Genomic DNA, 24,246 nt, shown 5'->3' with positions numbered 1-24,246 from the left:
TCTTACAAAGTTTGGAGTTTGTCACTAAGATTTTTCATAGGTATTTGCATTTATATTAAATTTCAATGATGTGACAGTTTTTTGTAAATGTTTTTATTTTTTATTTTTTTTGTTAATTTTGGAATAGTGTAGCAAAAAGAATTATTATAGCATATTGGATTGTGTATATTTATTTTTTCTTCCATACCTTTTTGTCATTTGAATATATATATATATATATATATATATATATATATAGTAGTTATAGCGAGATAAATATATTATAAATATTTGGAAAGTATGCAGTTAATGTGATTGCCTCTAACTTTGGGATAGAAAGATTTGTTTTTTCACATTTTGCACACCAAAATGATCCTACTTGTGGTTTGACATTCCTTTCACAAAGTACGCACAAAATGTAATACCAACTCATTGTTGTATCAGTGTTACTTATTGTTGCAATACCCTAGCAGTTCACATCTTACAATGAACTTTGAAATTAATATGTATTATTTTTTAATATAAATAATATGATGTATTATTATTTTTTTTATGTAAATGATGAGTATAATTTGAAATTATTAACAAACCTATTTCGTAGGATCTCATTGAATGCATTTTATCTTTAGTATTGTCTTCATATTATTTAAAGATAAATCCTCTTATGAAAATTATTTTGCATGTATTTTTAGTATTTTTTGTATAGGATCATGTTTTTTACCATTCTTATCATTGAATTTTTTTAAAAGAAAATATTAAGTTAATGGCATTTTGTGAGATAGTATATGCTATTTATTAGAATTTTTGTTATTATAAATTTTAGAAATATGCATTTGTCAATTATTTCAACAACCTCAGGGTTCTCAAAATTTATATATATATATATATATATATATATATATATATATATTTATATTTGTTGCATTGGTTGATGACTGAGAATTTGTTTGCATAAATTACATAGAACATTATTAATAGACAAAAGCATATTGAATTGAAATTGGCGAAAAATGGAGACATGATTTCATGAGAATGAGATTTTCTAAAAGTATCATCTATACATGGGGGAGGGGGGAGGGGAAGAAGAGAGTTTGTAAGAGGGTAAGAGTTTTTGCTTTGATTTACACGTGAGAAGGGTCAAACTTTGGTCATAATATGTAAGGTAATAATTGGGCTTGAGTTTTTCATAAGGTTTGGTCTACTTTTAAAAGGTAGTCCATTTTGTAGTGAATCACTTTTGGTCTAATTGTCAAGAACAACTCATATTTGATATAACAGTAAAAAGAAGTATTATGATCTATTAGGTAACAGTAAAAAATACTTAATAAAAAGAGGTAAAAAATGCTAAATTTATATAATAGTAAAAATAAGTTACTATGATCTATTGGGTAACAATAAAAAAAACTTAATGAAAAGAGGTAAAAAAAGCTAAATGCAACATTAGAGTACCACGTGACAAAACCTCATGCACTCTCACATGAGGTCTTTGCTTTAAAAAAGGGTTTTGACAGAAACTTTGGGCTGCAGTCACCCAGAGCATAAAAGTTGTTTTGAGGTAGAAATTTTGGATACAAGATCTCCTCTATGAGCTTGAGGTGCTACCAATGTCCCTTGCCCACTTGATAGCACACATGGGCTGAGCTCATGCAAAATGTTCGAAAGGAACCAACCCATACAGGGACGGACCCAGGTAGAAGGCTAAGGGGGCCCGGGCCCCCCCTAGGCCCAAAAAAAAATTTTTTAGCAAGTAAAATTTTTCCAAAAAAATAAAAAAGGGCTTGGGCCCCCCTGAAATTTTTGCTCCGGCCCCCCTCCCAAAAATCATGAACCCCCCTTCCCCTAGCCCATCATCCGGCCTCCCAAAAATCAGGAACCCCCCTTCCCCTAGCCCATCATCCAGCCAGCTCAGAGCAGAGCCCATAACCCATGTCAATCCAAAAAAAAAAAAAATCTCAGCTCTCAACAGTCTAAAACCAAACAGAGAAAGCAAAAAACAAAGGAAAAAAAAGAAGAAAAAAAAAGAAAGGAAAGTGAGAGACTGAGAGGCGAGAGTTGTGAGCAAGACAGTCAGACAGAGATAGAGAGTACAGTGATCAGTTCAGAGGCCCGGGTCGGTGTCGCTATGACGGAGAGAGACAGAGAGCAAGACGAGAGCGAGAGAGTGCGAAGTGTGAACCCAGCTTCGAGCGAGACCCACGTCGGCGAGAGCGAGACCCACGCTGCCACGCGAGACGAGATCCACTTGCCGCCGCTGCCGCTAGTTGCCGTTGCCCGATCTGCCCAGCCCAGCTTCGAGCCTTCACAGAATCACAGTTCACAGGTATTTACTCTTTAACTCTTATCTTTTCCTTCAAATTTCAAAACCTTGTGATCTGAGATTCTGAGAATCAAAGAAACTGTGCTTGTGGTGTTTCTTGTTTGTGTTTTTACTGATGAACTGAACTGATTTGGTGATTTGGTGCTTGTGCTGCGGCTGAACTGAACTGAACTGTTTGTGTTTCTTTTTTTTCTTTTTTTTTGGCTTTTTGGCTTTGTTGACTCTTGCATTATATAGATAAAAGAGATAGATAGATAGAGTAGAGATTGTAGTGATAGTCAGATGGTTTTTTCTTTGTTGACTGGTAGTTGGACATAATAATAGGGAAAAGTGGAGTTGCTGTTGGGCAACAACAAGTGACAAGGGAAAAAAAAAAAGGTAAAGTTAAGAAAAGTTTTTGTTAGTAGTGCTTGACTGTCTGTAGTGGGATTCATTGGGTATTTGGGTTAGTGGATCAGAATTAGGAAGATGAAGACAAGAGACAACACAAAGATACAAAAGACATAAAAGACATAAATAAAGGAAGAGACAACACAGAGACATAAATAAAGGCAGTCCAAACACAAAGACATTAAAGGCAGACCAAAGACAAAAAGAAAAAAAAAATCATATAATATAAAAAATTGTCACACAAATTTAAAAAAATAACGGTAATTCTTATATAATTTTTATTTTATTTGTAGATCATGAAAAAATCAACTACAATGCTTGATTTTTTCAAAAGAAAAGGTTCAACTTCAAATTCTTCCTAAGTCAACGTGGAATTGCCAACAACTAATGTTGCTATTCCAATTCCGGAAAATGTGGATGTTCCAATTCCGGAAAATGCGGATGTTTCAATCTCTCAAACACAATTTCAAAGAATTGACCTTGATTCTTTGGATTATGATCCCGGAACACGCAAACAAATATGGGAATATCATGTTAATCAACGTGATGAAATTCGACGGGCTTACATTAAAAAAGGTCCGCACCAACCTCCTCTAGAGACATTCAAAAAAAGTGGAAAGCGCAATCGTAGCTTTCAAGCTTCTTGGTATAGAAATAATTCAAAATGGCTTGAATATTCTCCTACAACAGATGCAGCTTATTGTCTACCCTGCTTTGTCTTTCATAATCCAAATGTGGTTGTGGGACAAAATACATTCATTGTTGGTGGATTTAGAAATTGGAAAAAGGTTGGGGGCAAAGATTGTTCTTTTCAAGTTCATATAGGAAAAGATCCTAACTCAGCTCATAGAGTTACTGAGCAAATGTGTAAGGATTTGATGAACCAATCGCAGCATTTGCAAAGGGTAGTTGATCATTTCACTACTGAACAAATTGCAAATAATCGGTTGCAACTGAAGGCCACAATTTTTATTGTCCAATATCTTGCCTTTCAAGCTATAGCTTTTAGAGGTCGAGATGAAAGTTTTAGTTCATTAAATCGTGGGAACTTTCATGAATCATTGGGTATTGTGACTTTTTGGAATGAGAAGGTTGCTGAAATAATAGAAAAAGCTCCAAAAAATGCAACCTACACATCACCTAGGATTCAAAAGGAAATTCTACATGTTTTCTCAGCCAAAGTGAAGAAGGCCATTCGGGAAGAAATTGGTGATGCAAAGTTTTGCATAATGGTTGATGAAGCTCGTGATGAGTCCATGAAAGAGCAAATGGCTGTGGTGTTTAGATATGTTGATGCAGAAGGCTTTGTGAAAGAACGCTTTTTTGGGCTTATTCATGTTGTTGACACTGCAGCTTTGACTCTAAAGAAGGGGATATATTCTTTGTTATCTCAATATTGCTTAGATATACAAAATATTCGAGGGCAAGGATATGATGGAGCAAGCAACATGCGAGGTATGTGGAATGGATTACAAGCTTTGATTTTGAATGATTGCCCATATGCTTACTATATCCATTGTTTTGCACATCGCTTACAATTGGCATTAGTAAAAGCATCAAAACAAGTTGTTCCCATTAGTCATTTTTTTCTTACATTGCTTTTTCTGATCAAAATTGTTAATGCTTCATGCAAGCGCAATGAGCAATTGAAAGTTGCGAATGCTAATGAAATAGCATGTTTGATTGATCTTGAAGAGCTTGAGACTGGAAGTGGACTTAATCAAATTGGCACTTTAAATTGGCACTTTACAACGACCTGAAGAAACACGTAGGAGTTCACATTTTAGATCAGTTTCTAGCTTATTAAGGATGTTTAGTTCAACTGTTGAAATTTTACAAAATATAATTGATGGTGCAATTGATGGAGAAAATCGAGCAGAAGGAGAGTCAGCTTATGCAGGTTTAACTTCATTTGAATTTGTTTTCATCTTGCATCTTGAGAAGGAAACTATGGAGATCACTGATAAACTTTGTCAAGCTTTGCAAAGCCAATCTCAAGACATTTTAAATGCCATGCATTTAGTTTCATCTACTAAAGCACTTATCCAAAAATTTAGAGATGATGGATGGGATGGCTTACTCACCACTGTGATATCATTTTGTGAAAAGCATCGCATTGATGTCCTGGATATGAATGCTCGTTATGTTGCGAGGCGAGGTCGAGCTCGTAATCAAAAAGATAACGTTACAAATGAGCATCATTATTGAGTAAATATTTTTTATGCTACAATAGATTCTCTACTACAGGAACTAAATTATCGGTTTAATGAAGATGCAATGGAGTTACTTAGGCTTAGCTCAGCTTTAGAACCTCGAGAGGCATTAAAATCTTTTAGAATTAGTGATCTTTGTTTGTTGGTAAAGAATTTCTATCCACAAGATTTCACAGATTATGACAAACAAGTGCTCGAGAATGAGCTTTATCATTTTGAGCATAATGTAGTCCAAGATCCAGAGTTCAAAAAATTGAAAAGTTTATCTGAGTTGTCTCAATGGTTAGTGAGAACTGGAAATTCAGAACACTGCAAACTTGTTTATAGAATGGTGAGACTTGTGCTTACTCTTCTAGTTTCTACTGCTACTACAGAGCGAGCATTTTCAGCTATGAAACTTGTCAAAACTGAACTTCGAAACAAAATGGAAGATGACTTTTTGAATGACTCTTTGATATTATACATTGAAAAGGATATAGTTTCGACATTTAGTTTGGATTGAATAGTAGATGATTTTGAAGATTTGAAAAAGCGTCGAGTTCCCTTTTCATAGATGATTGTATAAAGAAACAATAGTGTTTCGTATCTTTTGTTTTTGTTAGTAGATTGTATCTTAATATATTAAGAAACAATGATTTTTGGGTATTTGTCTTGGTTGATAGTTTATTAATAATATATGGATGCATATTTGAAAAAAAAAAATTTTGCTTATCTCCGGCCCCCCCCAGCTTAAAATCCTGCGTTCGTCCCTGAACCCATACCCTCCAAACCACACTTCCTCAATTTCCTCATAAGTTGCATGGGCTTGGGTCATGCTTAAAAGAATAAAATATAATATAATACATGAATTGAGCCTACAAAGAAGTCTGGCTTAGACGAAATGTGTCGCGAAAATGAGTCTTAACAGATAGATATAATCCCATTTGTGTTATAGATTTTTGGGGCTCGTTTTGGGAGGGTGGTCATGTGCCAACCGTAAATCTTTGCCTCTTCTTCGTAGATGGTCTTGGGTAATTTTTTTGTTATTTATATTTTGTGACTTTTGTCTACATTATCTCTTGCATGTTTAGTGGGTTTTAGGGAATTCATTCTACAACTAAACCCATTTAGCTTGCATGAGGCATTTGGGCTCCATACTTATCAACTCATTGACCTATTATGCATTGATGAAAGCATAATATAAAAGTATGGAGAATCCTGATATTTCTCAAGAAGCAGCTGATATAAAAGTAATGTTTTCAATTCAAGTATTTTTATTAGAGTCACTGTTATGTAACCTCAATTAGAGGATTTTTTTTTTCATTTATTTTTATTTTAACAATTTTATTTTTCTTGACAACAAAAGAATGATACATGCGCTTTTGACAGGATTATACAAAAATATGTCAACAATTTTTAGAGACTGGAAAACTACATTTTGTCCATAGTAGATATGTCTCTCCACTCACAGTGAGTGTCTCTTATTGTGGCCTCTTTTCCGTAAATTGCTTGTGTGTGTGAAGTGTTTTTTAAAATTGGTTTAGGCCGGACTTGGGCTGATATTGCTTGATCAACTTGGAGGCAGCAGTGCAGTTGCCTACCATGCAAGCTATTTATTTACAGAAGCTGGTAAAACATGGAACTATTTTTATATAACTAGTGGTACTATATATTTTTTGAATAACTATGAACACTACAACTCTCTGGTCTATATAGGGTTTTCAAGTAGCATTGGGACTACAACTATGGCTATTATCCAGGAACTTGACTCACTCTAGCTTAAATGAATGTGGGATTCTTCTTGATACATTTCCCAAACGTGTACATATTTTGTGCAGATTCCAGCCAACATTATCAGTGTACTCTTGTCTGATAATTTAGGAAGACGGCCACTTCTAATGGTGATAATGGCAAATAATATTTCTCTTTAAGTTTGCCATACAGTTCAACAGTTATTGATGATCAAGTTTGCCAATGATTTCAGGTTTCTGCCAGTGGACTGAGCTTGAGTTGCTTACTTGTAGGCTTGTCATACATCTTTCAGGTTTCTACCAAAACCATATGTAGACACTTCTTATTTCATGGTTTTGTTTTCCATATTCAATAGTAACAAACTTAAATTTGTTATGCGCAGGACTTTAGCCTGTTGAAGAAGCTCACTCCCATTTTGGTGCTAATTCGTTTATCGGTAATACAATATTTTGCAGGACAATTGTTCCCCTTATCAAGAAAAGAACTGAAAAAAACTCTGTTGAACTTCTTACATTTTTCCTCATTTACTTACAAGTGCCAACTAGAATATTTGTGGGGATTTAAAATGCTTTAGCACATTCTAAGTTCTGAGCTTATGTTGGATGAAAATGGATTCAAGTTGTAGTCTTCTAGGACTTGAATCCCTCTTATAACGTATTAGCAGAGGAAAATAAGCAATTTCTTATGTTTGTTTTCCACTTGATCCTTAGAAGCCACAGGTAAGTGTTCATTGATCTTTTTCTTTAATTATTAGCCAAGTTGTCATGTACTGGTAGATCAGATGACATGTATTTATTTGACCAATTAAAAAATTATGAAGGCATTTAGTATGGCTCAAGCAATAGGCATGGCAGGATTACCCTGGGTTATAATGTCAGAGGTATGTAATTTATTAAACTCAGAACTCAAAATTTAATAGACTTCTGCATGTCCAAAGTTGCTCTCAATGATCACTACATATTGTACGAGAAAATTGGCTTGAACTATTTTTGACGGCATTAGGCTCTCTCAAATAGCAACATTCCTTGAAGTGGATTATGAACTTAACTCTTATTATCATCCAATGCTTCAATAACATGTAAGGTAAGAAAGAATTTGCAAGGATCATAAATTTATAAAACTCACAGTCACAGTTCGATTCCTTCTATCCTTTTTCTTTTCTGTAGTACAAAACCACACAAGATGTAACTATAAATTGGGTACTTATGGCCATTTAGAAAAATGACAAAAAAGGGCGGGCAAAAAAAAAAAAAAAATCCAGAATTCCCTTTTCATGATAGTTTAGAAGTATAGAAGTATAAAAGTTTCAAAGGACAAGCAAGATTATACATAAGATTGAACTTTGAAGGATGATTTCATTTCAGATATATCCTATAAACATCAAGGGTACAGCTGGAAGCCTAGTGAGTTCAGCACACTGGTCCTTCGCTTGGATTATTGTATACGTCTTCAAGTTTATGATAGCATGGAGTTTAGCAGGTAACTCATAAGTAGTATTGGGTGGGGTACTAGTATTGCAATTATCCCAATGACAGTTTTTTTTTTTTTTTTCCTTATAAAACATCCAAAGAAAGAACAGCTTTAATCTCCAACTTTCCTCATTTTATCCATGGTCTTTGAGCACTTTTGAGTGTGGAAATCCTATTAAGTTTAAAAGCTCATAAAATGAATGTTGTTTAATACCATTACCATTGGTTGTATTCAACCAATTAGTAGCAATCTGGAAATAGTTTTTGCTGCTTTGAAATCATGAGCATTTCAGAAGGTCTTGCATAAAATTGTGGATTTTTATGATTTGATTTTGGTCATCTATTACAACTTTGAATCTATATTCATGGTGCAATTGGCTTAAGGGTCACAATTCCAACATTGTACACCATTTGATGTTAACTTTTGGTTTGAGCCAAATTCTTAGTGGTATAAAGATTGGTTAAGTTGAATTTATCTGTTTGGTTCTGCAATCAGGTGTACACAGGATCTTTCTCATTAGGCATGGGAGGAATTCCTTGGGTTATAATGTTAGAGGTGGATTTACCTTATCATACTTGAAATACCATCTTTTATTATCAAAATAATTTCCATGAAGGCCTTTGGTTGGTTGAAATAGAGTTGATTCTATCTCAGATATTTCCCATAAACATGAAGGGTTCAGCTGGAAGCCTTGTTACATTGGTTAGCTCGTTAGGTTCTTGGATTGTATCATTTGCTTTTAACTTTCTAATGGATTGGAGCTCAGTAGGTAATGCCAAGCTAGTCTTATCTCTCAATATTGTTGTTATATTGGATGCAAACTGCAATATGATCACTTTAGCTTTTAATTTATGTTTACCTTTTGTCAGGAGCATTCTTCACATTCTCAAGCATATGTGGCTTAACTGTTTTGTTCATAGCAAAGTTGGTACTAGAGACCAAGGGGTGAACACTTGAAGAAATTCAAGCATCATTGAATCCATTTTCAACAAAAAAAAAAAGGATTTTGCATGCCTATACGACAGCACCAATCCATGTTCGAATAAGCAAAATAATTTCTAAAACATCAACTCCATCAAATTGTGGCACTGAGTGCTAGACTAATTGGTGACTGATTGTTACAATAAGCAAGGTTTTTTCCAAAAGTCAAGATATCTTTGCAGCTTAGATCATCCAAGAAGTATTTTCTAAAACTGATGCGGGATTGATAACCATAGCTTGAAACTTGGCTTTGCACTTGAAGAGAAACTACCTATTCACCTATTCACCTCCTAATTTAGGGAATGTGAAAGGCAAATCTTGAATTTTAAACATTTAGAGACCATTTGGCTTGTGGAATCTTTCATTCTTGAAATCATATCCATAGAAATATAGAATTATCAAGTTTGGTTTGTTAGATGCATTCCTATCAAATTCATGAGAATATAACATTTATGTTTCTTGTTAAATCATAATTTTGCGTCAAGAATTTTATAGTTCAATTGACACTAGCTGGTGTTTCCAACAAAAATGTTCAGAGTTCAATGCATATTAAAAACATAAAAAAACATGTAAGCTAATACTCATATTTTCAAAATTTTAATTTTATTAAGTGGTATAACATTACTTAGAATTACAATAGGTGTAAATAAACTAGAATATAATGGACTAACTAATATATTATGCTTATTAGAGGTACCAGATATTAATGGCAATGTTTGATAAGATTAAGTCATAGTAAAGATAACATTCAAGTTTGGAATCATCAATACGTTTGACATGATTAAGTCACACTAAAGATGACATTCAAGATTGGAATCATCAATTTTTTAAAATGATTGAGTAGAATTTATGCAAAGATAAAGAAGTGAAAGTTTCACAAGATATAGCATTCAAGTTTTGAATAATCAATTTTTTAAAATGATTGAGTAGAATCAAAGTAAATGTACAATTTTAGACCCCTTTGGCAATCCATGACAAAACACATAATAAAACAAAATGCTCAAAGTAACAAAAACAGCCCAACTAATCAACAATTCAACCTAACTATTATCTATTAGTTGCAAGTGTAGATAGTAGCACGACTGAATCAATCTGTATATTCCTGTAACACTTAACAAATACGTAAATGCATGTGTGGAAAATACAAGTAAAACAAAAATAATAAAACAACAAATATGCAAACTAACTCTTCCCCTAAGTTAGATACATAAAAAAAAAAAACATTTATTTTCTCCCCCTTTCAAAAACAATATCAACTCCCCCTAAACAAAACAAATAGGATTCCCACATTTCATCTATTTCTCCCCCTTTTTTGTCACGTATTGACAAAGACAACCCAATTAGAAGGTAAACGAAAAACATACGCAACAGAAAATAAGAGAAAATAGAGAATTAAGGGAACACAAAACAATTCAACTCTATAAAAAATAGAGACAACTTCCCCTATGAAGAGCAACAACTCCCCCTATGGACAACAAAGGTTAAAAAAAAGCTTCCCCCCTATAAAAATAGGAAAAACAAACAAGTTCTGGGAAAAATAGTTTTGAGGAAAATTTAGGAGGTGCGGATAAATAAAAAGACTCAAACCAACCTTAAAAACTAAGTTGAGGATACACATGAAAAAATAATTCTCTTTTAATAAATGCACATTGACACTATGTGACCCATAAACAGTTGCATGAGTAGAGAAAATATTTGCACATTGATTATCCATCATATCTCTTAAGAAAAATATTTTCTGTAGTTCACACATAAAAATAGCATATACTGAAATGTACAAAAGACTCAAAAATTAATCAATCAATTTTTAAATCAAGTTGAGTACCCAATTTAGCAAAGTGTATGCATGTTATGTGTGAAAACAATGAGAGATATGACTGCAAAACTGCAAGATGGATACAGAAAACAATGCAATGTATGTGAATCCTAAACATAAATGATGCATGAAAAAAAATTGATCAAAAACTTAAAAATTGAAGATTTTTTCAATTTCAATCGATCGAATACCGATCGAGTTAGGCAGAAACTAGACTTGAAAAATCTGGAAATTTTCAATTGATCAAAAATTAGATTCGATCAATCGAAATTTTGGAAAACTTAATTTTTTGAAAAACCAGAAATTTTTCTACAGGACCAATTTTCAAAAGATTTTTCATGACATGTAATGCATGAGAATGATTCCAAAATTTTTCAAAAACATGAGTTTTCAACCCAGAACTTCAAAACAAGGTTTTTAATGAACAAAAACACAATTTTTGCCAACCCTTAAACATATTTTGCATCAAATACCGTAGAAAACATAATCTTGGATGGCCAAACTAGATTCACACACCATATCATGTACTAAGCTTAGCAAAGAATAATTTATGTAGTGTGTGCAACTAGGAAAAGCTTGAGATACATGTGAGATGATAAGTAAATTGTGATCAATCACAATTTTTACAAAATTCATCACATAAGTTTGAAAGTGACTATCACCTAAAGAGTTACATCATATAACTCTCACATCTCCTAAAAAACAAGCTTGCAATCATGTAAGTTTCTTGATTTGCCTCATTATGTACACACCAATTTTATTTGATTTGAAACTTATTCAGATAGCCAAGATAATGTACACACCAATTTTATTTTAATTTGAATTTTATTATAAGCTGAAGCTACACCTTATGTTCTTTTTGTGCACTTGCTACACTTTCTCGAGCACAAAATCATATGATATACACTAAGGTGTTCATGATTAACTAATAAACAGTAGTGAGATGATTATTTATGCATTTTTCTTAGGATTTTTTAGTCCTTACAATCAAAAGCATGTGACTTCAAGATCAAGATCATATGATCAAAAACTATAAATAATTCCCACACAACATGTACTACAAAGCTAAAACTAGCAAGGTGCAGTAAAATAAGCTCATCCAAGCTAAACAAAATACATAAACATGTTATGTAAAGACAAAATGGCCAACCTCAATTACATATTCATGATGTGTAATACAAAACACATAAAAATCTTTTTGGTTTTAATTTTTTTTATGACCAAAACTAAAAGCACATATTATGTTTAATTAATAAAATGCAAAACCAATGCATGACAATGCAAAACTAAGCTATAGAGGGTACACAAACAAGAAATATCAATTTCTTAATTAACCCATGAGAACATGTACAAACTAGTACATACTCACACAAAATTAGAAATAGCTTAGCACTCATACAACATATACTTTTCAAGTTTCTCCACAATGTCAAGCATGTTCTAAATCAAGAGAGAGAGATCATGATTCATGTAATTCTCAAGAAAAATAAAACAAGACTCAAAATAAAATATTTTTGTCTTTTTGAAAAATTTTCAATGTTTTTGGATTTTTTTTTAATTAAAAAAAAACAACCTAAAAAAAAAAAAACAACCAAAAACAGAAACAAAACATGTCCACAAATAATTGAAAGAATTAAATCAGGGACAAGTAAACAACACTCACCTTAGCGAATCTTTTCTCATCCATATAGCATGCATCTTCGGCTTTGTAGGTGAAAATCCATGTGAAGCAGAGTGTATTTGAGGGATTACGCTAATCTTCTGAGAAAGACTAAAATCTTGTAAATTACTTTCACAAGCCAACAAGCTTAAATTTTTCAAAAGAATATGAAACAATTTGTATGGACTTATGGCAGAAGAAATATCATCACGTATCCTAGATTGAAATACAGAATTTTTAAATTTCAATTTATGACAATTAGGACGAATGTGACCGGAGACACCACAAAAGTGACAAATAGGAACAAATTTAGGAACATTAGCATTCCTAACAACAAATCTAGTCTTAGATTTTGGTTTTTGCCTCAACAAAGAACAATTTGGTCTAATATAACCAATAACACCACAAAGGTGACAAGTAGGCACAAAAACAGATTTATTATGCTCTCTAACAGTAAGTTTAGACATAGGTTTAGAAATTTCAGCGTCTACATCAGAACTTTTACCTTTGTCTAACTTAGCAAAATAAGCATTTTCTTTATTATTCCTCTTGAAAGGAGGGATATAAACTTTTTCAGCTTTATGCTTAACAGAACCAGAAATACTTTTGTTAACAACAGCAAGCTTGGTATTAGTCAAATTTTCAAGTTTAGCTTTAGACTCAACTAACTCTTGTTCCAAGCTTTTCATCTTCTCATCTTGAGAGGAAATTTGATTTCTCAAAAATTCATTCTTTTTATTAGACTCATCTAATCTCACAATCAATTCCTCTTTTTCAAGATTAGCCAATTTTAACTCTTCCTTAAATTTCTTAGCAATTTTCATAGATTTCAATAATTCCTTGTAAAGAGTTTCACAAGCATCAATAAGATCAACAGAAACAACAATGTCCTTTTTATTCAAACCATCACAATAAAAAACAATAAGACACTTAAAATTATCTATGATAACAAGGATCAAGGATCAACTCTTAGGTCAAAAGATCTAAAACGAAAGAGCTATCCGTTTTGATACCACTTGTATGTTTTTAGACCCCTTTGGCAATTCATGACAAAACACATAATAAAACAAAATGCTCAAAGTTACAAAAACAGCCCAACCAATCAACAGTTCAACCTAACTACTATCTATCAATTGCAAGTGTAGACAGCAGCATGACTGAATCAACTTGTATATTCCTGTAAAACTTAACAAACATATAAACACATGTGTGGAAAATACAAGTAAAACAAAAATAATAAAACAAATATGCAAACTAACTCTCCTCCTAAGTTAGATACATAAAAAAAAAATTTATTTTCTCCTCCTTTCAAAAACAATATCAACTCCCCCTAAACAAAACAAACAAGATTCTCACATTTCATCTATCTATCAGTTGCAACTGATAGATAGTAGTTAGGTTGAATTGTTGATTGGTTGGGCTGTTTTTGTAACTTTGAGCATTTTGTTTTATTATGTGTTTTGTCACGGATTGCCAAAGGGGGAGTTTATTAGGTTCTAAAGAATTAGGAACTAATGTATTAGAACTTCAATGTGTAATGTTGGCAAACCATGATCAAGACATTTAGTCTAGATTTAGGCTGCTCAAAGTGTGTTTTTGTGTAAAGTTGGAATCGAGTGTACTGCAAGCAAGGCTCGATCGATCGAAGCTCGTGTAGATTGTTTTTCTGCAGAATTTTCCAACTCAAGCCCAACCTCATATGACGTGTAGGGTTTTATGTTTTGCCTTAAGAATAAAAGGAAAAATCATAGCCACGTTTTATTGTTGTTTTTTATGCTGTGTGTATGAATCTCTTGTGAGATCTGGAGGTGTTTGCCTTCATACATACTTAGGGTTATCAAGATCAAGATTAATGTCGAGAGCTTGGTGATTGTTTTAGTTGTTGCACAAATAGCTTAAAGAGAAACACAAGTGGGTGTACTTGTGGTTGCTGTGAATCCAAGAAAGAAGTAGTCCATAGACTTGGAGCTATCACGTGGTCGTGGTAGTAAGTTTTCTACTCAAGGTAGCAATAGGGTGTTAGTGGTCTAAGTTGCTATTGTAAAACTTCAATTCTTTCATAGTGGATCTGTTTTACCTTGAGGATAGCTAGATTAAATCCTCCTCAGATTTTTTACGGGTTTGGTTTTCCTGGGTTATCATATTGTTGTGTTTTTTATTTTTCCGCACTGTTTCAATGATATGATTTATCTATGTTAACCGAGATCTACATAATTTACCTAAGTTAATCACTTGGCTAAATAACTAGGTTAATCTTGTTTGTGTTTAAGGGGTCTAAAAATGTACAGTAAAGATAAAGAAGTTCATTTCTTTAAAGTATTTTTGTCTTTATTTTTTTTCTTTTTTCAATCTTCTTTCTTTTTCTCTTTTACGCCAATCTAATGTTTGTGTTTTTCTTTTTTTGGCCTCAATGTTTATGTTTTTCAAAGACAAAGGAAATGGAAAGAGGAAACACACACAAAAAGGAAAACAATCTATTACACTTTTGAAGCAAAAGCGTTGTACTAGAACCCAAGTTACATATTTATTACAGTTACTAATCTACTTATCTAAAAGAAATCAATTATACATTAATTCATATAAAAGATAACAAAATAAATTCAATTAGTTAAGTCGTATGATTAAAGCTAGGCACACAATATATTCACAATAGGTGGTACACTATTAATAGTTGGTAAATAAATGATGTCTTTGATGGTCCAGATTAGAACCACTAACAGATTGTCATCTATGTTTTAATATAGTTACACATATAATTAATAAAATATAATACAATATATGATGCTCCTTTTGGGTGTTGAATATATGACATAATTAGGATTGATCTATCATTATCAAATTACTATCTTATCGCCAAAAGGTGTGCATCTCAACTAGCACATCTTGATGTTTTCAAAGAATAAATCTAAGGAACAAATAGATAGAGTTTCATGTGTGCGTGTATAACCTAAATAGAGATGCATAAAGAAATATAATAAATGAATGAGAAATAAATTGATTGTATGGACATGTTTACAAAAAAGAAAGAAAGAGGAAATGTTAGTATGAAGTCTAGATATGATAAAGAAAAGATAATAATAATAATAATAATAATAATAATAATAATAATAATAATAATAATAATAAATGATTAGAGAATATGAGAAAGATAAGTATAAACATCTAAACAAGTAAGCATTAAATTCCTTGCCCAATTTCTTCTCATGTTCTTTCTTTTGTTTTGGAGGGTGTTTTATGTGCCCAAAGCATAATAAGCCTATAAATAGAAGAGGTTATGAATGACCTTCACATGAACATATATTTGTCAAAATTGATATTGATACTAATTTGGAAGCTTTCCTAGGTGTGTTTTGAAGTTAATATTGGATTATTCTTACAATAGGTAATGATGGTTGTTTTTGCAAATTTATTTATATGCATGTGTGTTTTTCTATTACTTTTCATAAATAATATGTTGATTTGATTGCTTAAATTTTTTTGTATAGATGTTAAATAAAGTATAATTTTTGGCTTATTTAGTACCTGGATTAACATTATATTTTGTGAGACATATATCATTGCTAAATGGGTTTGGTTCATGCTACATTTGACTTTGCTTTCATAAAAATTACATCAATTAGTTACTTTTTTTAAATTACTATTTTTTTGAATTCACATTCTTATTAAATATCTATTATAGGTTAATCACATGCAAGAATTCACAACAATCAGTTGCGATCTACTGTTAAATCTATATGGTTATTTGTTTAATATATTTAATAATTCAAAAAACCATAAGATCTCTTTATAAATTAATGGGTTTCTAATGCCTAATTGCTACGATTTTCAGAAAGAATGATAGATCATAATACTATTTGGTAAACCTGATAGTTTGGAAAGAAATTCATTCCAACCATGAGTTAAGTAGAAAATTTTTAATATTCCAAAAGTAACAATCCCTCCTCTCATATAAATGTAGATCCTCACAAAGAATTTAATTAGCGTGACCTACTATTATGTGGGAGGAAGGAACATTAACCTTAGTGTAAAGAATTTGACATGAGGACCCTAATAAAAACTCATTCCTTTTGTAATGTAAGGAATAACTTATACATTTTATTCCAAAAAAAAAGAAAAAACTTATACATAGTGCCTATTAAATATTCATTTTATCTATTATTAATAATCTTAGTTGAAAATTTATAATTTTTTTTTTACTCATTTTAAAGAACTTTTTTCTATCTCAATATTTAAAACTTTTCAATATTGTGTTCCACATTTTACATTGGAAAAAAAGAAAAGAAAAAGCAATAAACATTTACTTTAGGGAACTAAATCACTAGCTCTATTTAATATTTATTAACAGGTGACAAGATAGTGAAAATACACCTCCACCCGGTCCACCCCCAAATTTGACAAACCATGAGTTTTATTTTTAATTAATCACTTCTTCCAAATCCAACAACTTTATTTTTACAGAACTCCAACCAAGCCCAAAGACTGAGCATCCACCTCCAAATGAATCCAAATGCCTTCCATCTTACTTATGCAAAGAAATTTATTTTAACATTAGATTTGATGAAAAATATTGAATACTTATGGAGCAATAATCATTTCCCTCAAGAATGGTGGGTTCCTACCATGAATTTAAATAGTAGTACCCTCTATTATATAAGTGGAAAGAACATTACTCTCAACATGTAGAATATTTACTTAGGCTTAAAAAGCTATTATTATAAAATAAAGTTATTTAGTAGAACAACTTTTGTAAAATTAACCAAGTCTAACTTTTTTAATTATAATGAATATTTATTGACATTTTTTTTTGAGGGGGAATATTTATTGACATAAACAAAAGAAAATGAAACAAATTCCACTTCTCTAACATAATAATAATAATAATAATAATAATAATAATTGTGATATCAATTAATGACATGATTGGAACATGTATTGTGCAAGAATAATGTCTCTATTTTTTTTCCTTAGAATTAATGTCTTATTATTTATCCCTACCCTTTAGGCACTTTTTCTTTAATTCCATAATTTTATATTGGAGTGTGAGACGACCAAAATTAGGGAATATTTGGTTCAAAACTTTTAGATGGAGACCAATTCAAATCCAAATTCTTTTGTAAAGGGTTACTTAAACCTGTTATGTTTATCAAATATTCATGTTATACTTTTTTTTAATGGAAGTATTCATGTTATACTTTACCTTTTGTCATATGTATTGCGCATGACTTACTTGATTGTTTGGATTAATTAAGTTATATGCATTGCAAGTCACTAGCTTTATTTAATATTTAATTATTTCTTAACGGCCTTTTATTTGTAATTAATTTTTTTTATAAACTTTATTTTTAATTAATCACTTCTTTCAAATCCAACAACTTTTCTTTTACATGACCTAAATCAAACACCTAATGTGCGTGCAAGTGCAACACTCACTTGAACCCTAATGCTGAGAGCATCCACTTCCGAATGAACCAAAATGTCTCCTATCTTTCTTTAAATCCCAGAATCCTCACACCTTTAATCTCATAAGCTGACATTAAAAATTGGATTTCCAAATCAAATTTGAGCAAGCCCAGCCAGCGAGAGCATTAGCGTCTAAGCTTAGTGGAGAAGTGCGAGATTGTCTATTTGGTATTGGTCTTTACTTTTTTTATAAAACTTTACTAATCATTCCATGTGACTTGATGATAGTTAGACCGAAAACAAATGCTACTAGACTTCAATCAAGCATCTCATGTGTTTCTCTCTCTTTCTTAGTTTGTTTTGCACTGTCATTATTTTCTAACCAAATTTGATGTTGTCCAGACGATGGAGCTTCAACATTGGTGGCATTGGAAGCATCTGTTGGTCTTTAATGAAGACGAAAGAAGTGGACGACCTTGTAATGGGTGCTTCGAACCAGTATTTGGTCCTAGCTACAGTTGTAAAGAATGTAGAGGGCGGTACATTCATCATAAATCATGTGCAGAACTACCCCTTGGGTTGCACCATCCCTCACACCCAAATCATCCTCTTATTCTCTTTGGCATAAATACATATCTTCAAAACAAAGAAGAATTTGACAAATTCAGCAAATGCGACGTCTGCGGAGAAAAGAGTAGTGAATATAGTTATTGCTGTTACCGTTGCAACTTCAACATTCACATCAAATGTTCGTCTTTATCACTCACCATCCAAACTGAAGTCCATGACCACCAATTGACCCGTAGCATTTGGAAGCTAATGAAGTTCACTTGCGACTTCTGTGGCAAAGAAGGCAATCTGCCTTATTGTTGTGTCCAATGTGATTTCGGTATACATTCACGTTGTGCTGCTTGCCCACGCATACTGAAAGTTTATCGTCACAACCACCTTCTCCACCTCACCCCTTCGCTTCAAGTCCATCAATTCGACTCTCCAATTTGCCTACTTTGTGTTCAAAAAGTGGATACACTCTGGCTTTACTATTGCTCAAGATGCGATTTTGTTGCCCACCTCTATTGTTCTATGCTCTCCTGGAACTGGGAGCACATAAATTTGCAAGAACTTGAAGAGGAGCAGACCACTGAGTCAAAATCTGAAGATTCAGAGCTCCATCAATCCTTTGACTCAGAAATTTGCAAAGTCAAAAAAACCACTGTGGGGGAGGACGGAACTGAAATAGCCACAAAAATCAAACACTTCAGTCACGAACATAATTTGAAGCTTACTGATGAGATACCAAATAACACAAAATGCAACGGGTGCGTACAATCCATTCTTTCTCCATTTTATAGTTGTGCCCCATGTAGCTTCTTTCTTCATAAATCTTGTTCTAAATTACCCAAAATAAAACGACACCCTATTCATACTCACCCTCTCACCCTCAATTATCAGCAAGATTCTTTTTTCTGTGTTACCTGTGCCCAGTGCTGCAATGGCTTAAAATACAACTGTCAAATATGCGAGTATAATTACAATGTTCAATGTATTTTATTATCAGACACCCTTACTCATGCTTGTCATATGCATCGTCTTTACCTCTCTAGCACAAGCATTAGACAAAAGTGTAGTAGTTGTAGTTCTGAAATGTATAAAGTATTTCGTTGTGCCACTTGTGATTTTGTTCTTGACTTCAAATGTGCTACACTACCACTAACCACATGGTACAACCAACATGAACATCCATTCACTCTCTATTATACTCCTGAAGATGACTTCGGTGAATATTATTGTGATATCTGTGAAGAAGAACGAGATCCCAAGCAATGGTTTTACTATTGTGCAGAGTGTAGCTTTCCTGCTCATCATGACTGTATTCTGGGGAAAATCCAAATGTCAAGCAACACATATAATGACCACCAGTTGGGAGGTGCTACACAATAATTTGACTTTCACCCACACACAATTTACTTTCACTGACAAAATAAAGACCAATGATAATGTAAAAAGTGATCTATCAATGTGCCCAGTATAATTTCAACATTCACAATAATTGTTTATAGAAAGACCACTGTTGTTTTAATTTTTATGTATATTTTTCATATAGGTTGAGCCTTTAATTCTTTATTTTTGAATCTATTGTATTATTATGGTTGTCTATTGGCATAGTTTTGGGGAACTTTTTTTTTTTTTAGATGAAGCTTATTGGGCTGTTTATTGGTTTGTGGCTAATTTGTGTGTAATTTGAGTTGGTTGGGGGTTGGGGGTTGACGATGTGACCATTTCGGACCTATTTAACAAAAGATCTTAGTAACCTCAAGACTCAAGTTGCATTGATTACATGATAACAAGCAGGTAAGGCTCCAAATTTTAAAAATTCAATGTTTTTTTCTTTTTTCTTTTTTGGGTGAATTTGCATATTATTTGCTACAGCCATAGTTATTAGGTATATCTAAATTACAAATTATCTTAAGATATATGAAATTTCTTTGAAGTAATTGTTAATTAAAATGTGAAGTTGGACTTTTCTTCTAGAGTCTACTATTTTACTTAAATAATACGTAAATACAAAAAATATCAACTTTACTGCATTCTAAGTACAAAAAAAAAAAAATCATCTTAAATGAGGGGGAAAGTTGTGGTCATCAAAATAGCCCATGAAAGAAGAAAATAATTTTCAAAGTTACTTGTGAATTGGACAGTTGTTTATGGTGATATGATGTACTATTTCATTCATTCATTGTATCTATATGATTTTTATTATGCTGAAGTATATTCAAATGGGCACAAAAAGGCCATTCCAAAAGGGATGTTTTGGAGGTATTCTCTTAATGTCACTGATATGATTTTTCCCTAATTCAGATCAACATCAAACACCATTCATTAAAAGTATTTAGTGTTGTAAATAAAATGATTAAAAAAAAAAACTTGCATCAAGGAACACATATGAATTAGTTAATAATAGGACAACAAGGAAACGAACCTCTAGTAGGAGATCCTCCTATAGGCACTGAATATTTTTTTATAGAAAATTTTTAAAAAGTAGAATTCTAAAAAAAAAATATTCATCAATCTAAGGTAAAGATATAGGGAAAAAAAAAATGAAATCAACAAAAAATGAAAAAAAAAAAAAAAATTTGAGAGAGAGAGAGAGTGAGAGAAATAACCTTTTTTTTGTATGGGAAAAATATGTATAGAATGGGAGAGTGGCAAATTTATAGTAAGATGATGAGAATAAGAAGAGCCAAAATAAAGAAAGATGAAGGGGCAAAATAATATGTAAAATTAAAATCGCCAAAGATGAATATATATAAACAATACTTTTGTTTGATTTTTCATTGATATATTATATAGATTATAACATCAAAATTAAAGTAAATGAATATGTAAAGTTAAAACCGCCTAAGATGAATTTGGAAAGCCAATATATTTATATATTTAATATTGTAAAAAAATTAAAGGTAAAAAATAAAAATGAAAAAGATTAATTATGTGGCCAATGACGTGACGAAGAGGTGGCTCAACAAGAGCGTAGCAACAATAAATGTTACGCTTCAACTTTTATATATATATATATATATATATATATAAATTTGTCTTCTATGTCTCTCCTGTTCTCTTGCACTTTTTGCCCGAGGTTTAGATGGTCAATCGGCATGTTAGTCACTTAAGTCTACTGTTTTTAAATAAACAAAATTTCTCTTCAAACTAATTTCGAGAGCAACTTTACAAACTTCCATTAAAAAATTAACATAGCTATATATTTTGAAAATCTACCCATTAAATTAAATGTTATATATGCTCTTAACATATATGTCAAATATCATTCAAATCGAATGTTACATAGCATTCGATCCATAAATGTATTTTTTTTTTCTTTTTTTTGCACAATTTAAGATAATACAAACTTGAAATTTAAATATTTGATTAATAATATAGCTATTGTTGATCTTTGATATTTTTGAAATTTTGCAAGTATTGAGGATATAAGAAGAAAATGCAATCTAAGAGTGGATTTATAAAATTCACATCTAATAAAAAGATAAAATGAGCTGTTTAAAGGGTTTCTCTCCTAATTATTCTATGACAAATTTTTGGGAGATGAGCTCAGCAAAAAAGAAAGCTTTTGTAGGAATGGTGGCAGAGAACTCTTAAAATACAACATACCAATACTCCTTATTCTCAGCCTTAGGATTCTTTTTATTTTTTATTTATTTATTTTTTTTAATTTCAACGCTTGCCGAAATGTAAAAGTTGTCTACTTCAACAGCCACACCCCCGCCCCCACTCATACGAGTCATGAGTCCCAAGAATAAAGCCACAGGGCAACACATGACTATCCATTTCAGCTGCATCAACCAAAAACAAAAAGTACCATTGAAAGAGGACATGGGTGAACTATCACTAAGAGATGACATCTTCTGGGGCATTCTTTTCGCTTCAGCAGAGTTCAAGTTCAACTTGTCTTTGTTAAAGGAGATTCTGAGTTTGGAAATGGAGAGAAGAAGATTGGGTTTCAGTTGAATGATTTGAAGAAAGAAGAAGACCCAAATTCAAATGGGGAAAAAAGAGACAGCTGTAGCAGCAACGGCTAGTAACCAACGGTCATCTAGATCAAAACGATGACGTTTGGTTTAGTGGCAACAGCGTCATTTTAATCAAGTTAAATTCATAAAAACACTAGCCTAGAAACGGTGACGTTTTGAGCATAGTGTTTAAAATATCTTCTCAAGGAGACTTGGCCTGGATTCACTCTGATCTCTACTCTCTGGTAGCTTCACGATGATCAAGATACGGTTATGCCAGGCTGGACAGTTTGTTATGAGTCTATTGCAATTCAGTTAGAGTAGGATTTTCTAGAACCTTTCCTGATGTATAATGTATATATATAGAATCTAATGTATCTTGTATAGTTGAGAGCTTGGAAAATACAATTTCAGAATTACTCAGTTTTTGCTCTCTCTCGCTTTCCACAATTGTTATACACAATCCAAGCTCAAATCTTTCAGTCTTCACAGTAGCAGGCAAATTTCTCGCTATACTAACTGCTTGAATTCGCATTAGCTTTTGTGCCAAAATAGAAATCGCCACAATAGATTTATCAATCTTGGAAAGCAGAGGATGTGAATCAAAAAGTCTAACCTCTTCCACTCGCGCCTCTTTATAAGATTCTTCTCCTATCCGATTCCTAACGCAGACATAGCTAAGCCCAATATTGACATCATCAGCAGTAACCTTCTCAACAAGCCCTTCAGGAGCCTTGTCAGACTTAGTAACAACAGCAACAATTCTCCCACAAGTCTTAATCTTCCACTGTCACACCACCGCCTCATTGCTCATAACAACAACCCTCTCTCTGCAGTTCAACCGAGGCAAAAGTAAAGTTAGCCACAATAAACACGCATCAAACCATATCATATCAGAACTCAAACAAACTCCAAGATCTAAAATGAATTTCTGAACGCCAAAGAAAAAAAGTACCATCATTGCTTGCCTTGATCCATATTCAGGGGTTGGAGAAAGGAAATAGAGAGTAAAGGAGATGCATAAAAGTTTTTGAGCAAAGCACCATGAAAAAAGAAATTTTGATCCTGTTTTTGTGTTCTTGTTTTAACTCTTGAAGCTCCCATTTTATATATATATATATATATATATATATATATATATATATAAAAAAAAAAAAAAACATTTTTTGATCTTTTTTTTTTAATTTTTAATTTTTAATTTTAAGTTTGTTATTATTATTTTTGTGTGTTTTTAATGATGAAAGTACATAGGTGGGTTACGAAAGCCTAACAGAGTGAACCTTATATAAGCAAAGTGTCAAGTGCTAACTTTTAAATTACAGGTAGACAACTTAAATTTCGGTCAAATCATAAGTAAGTAAGTTGTAATTTACTTTATTTTTTAATTGTTAATTTAGTAATCACATAAACTTCAAGTGTGTCGGTAATACACTTCGTTTGTCATTTAGGCAATTTCAATTAATGAGTTAACATTAGAGACCAAATTAGTTGCACATTGAAAATAATATAGACCAAATTAATTACTACTAAAATGTAGAGCCAAAATGATATTATTGATTTAATAAAAAAAAAAATAGAAAGTATTTTTGTCTTATTTTTTGAGCGACGTCATTTAAAGTTATGGTCTTATATCTTTATATCTCAAAGTTTCTCAACATGACTGAGCACCCCCCGCAGCCCCTTTAAAAAAAAATTATGCCGTTGTTGGACCATGCAGCAAATCGGACCTTTGACCATCCATACCCATAGATATGTTAGTATTGTCA

General features: G+C 32.1%; 1 protein-coding gene across 1 annotated transcript; it reads left to right on the top strand.

Moving 5' to 3' along the window:
• The first annotated feature begins 2,101 nt into the window (after positions 1-2,101).
• Positions 2,102-4,446, top strand: LOC115966438 (zinc finger MYM-type protein 1-like). Its single transcript, XM_031085673.1, has 3 exons — positions 2,102-2,299; positions 2,605-2,674; positions 3,050-4,446. The coding sequence occupies exons 1-3, from the start codon at positions 2,102-2,104 to the stop codon at positions 4,444-4,446; spliced, it is 1,665 nt and encodes a 554-aa protein (XP_030941533.1).
• The last annotated feature ends 19,800 nt before the right edge of the window (positions 4,447-24,246 follow it).

The sequence above is a fragment of the Quercus lobata genome, chromosome 11 (genome assembly GCF_001633185.2).
Source record: "Quercus lobata isolate SW786 chromosome 11, ValleyOak3.0 Primary Assembly, whole genome shotgun sequence".
NCBI classification, from domain to species: domain Eukaryota; kingdom Viridiplantae; phylum Streptophyta; class Magnoliopsida; order Fagales; family Fagaceae; genus Quercus; species Quercus lobata.
The sequence above is the reverse complement of the archived record's forward strand: the minus strand, read 5'-3'. Positions and strand labels throughout refer to the sequence as shown.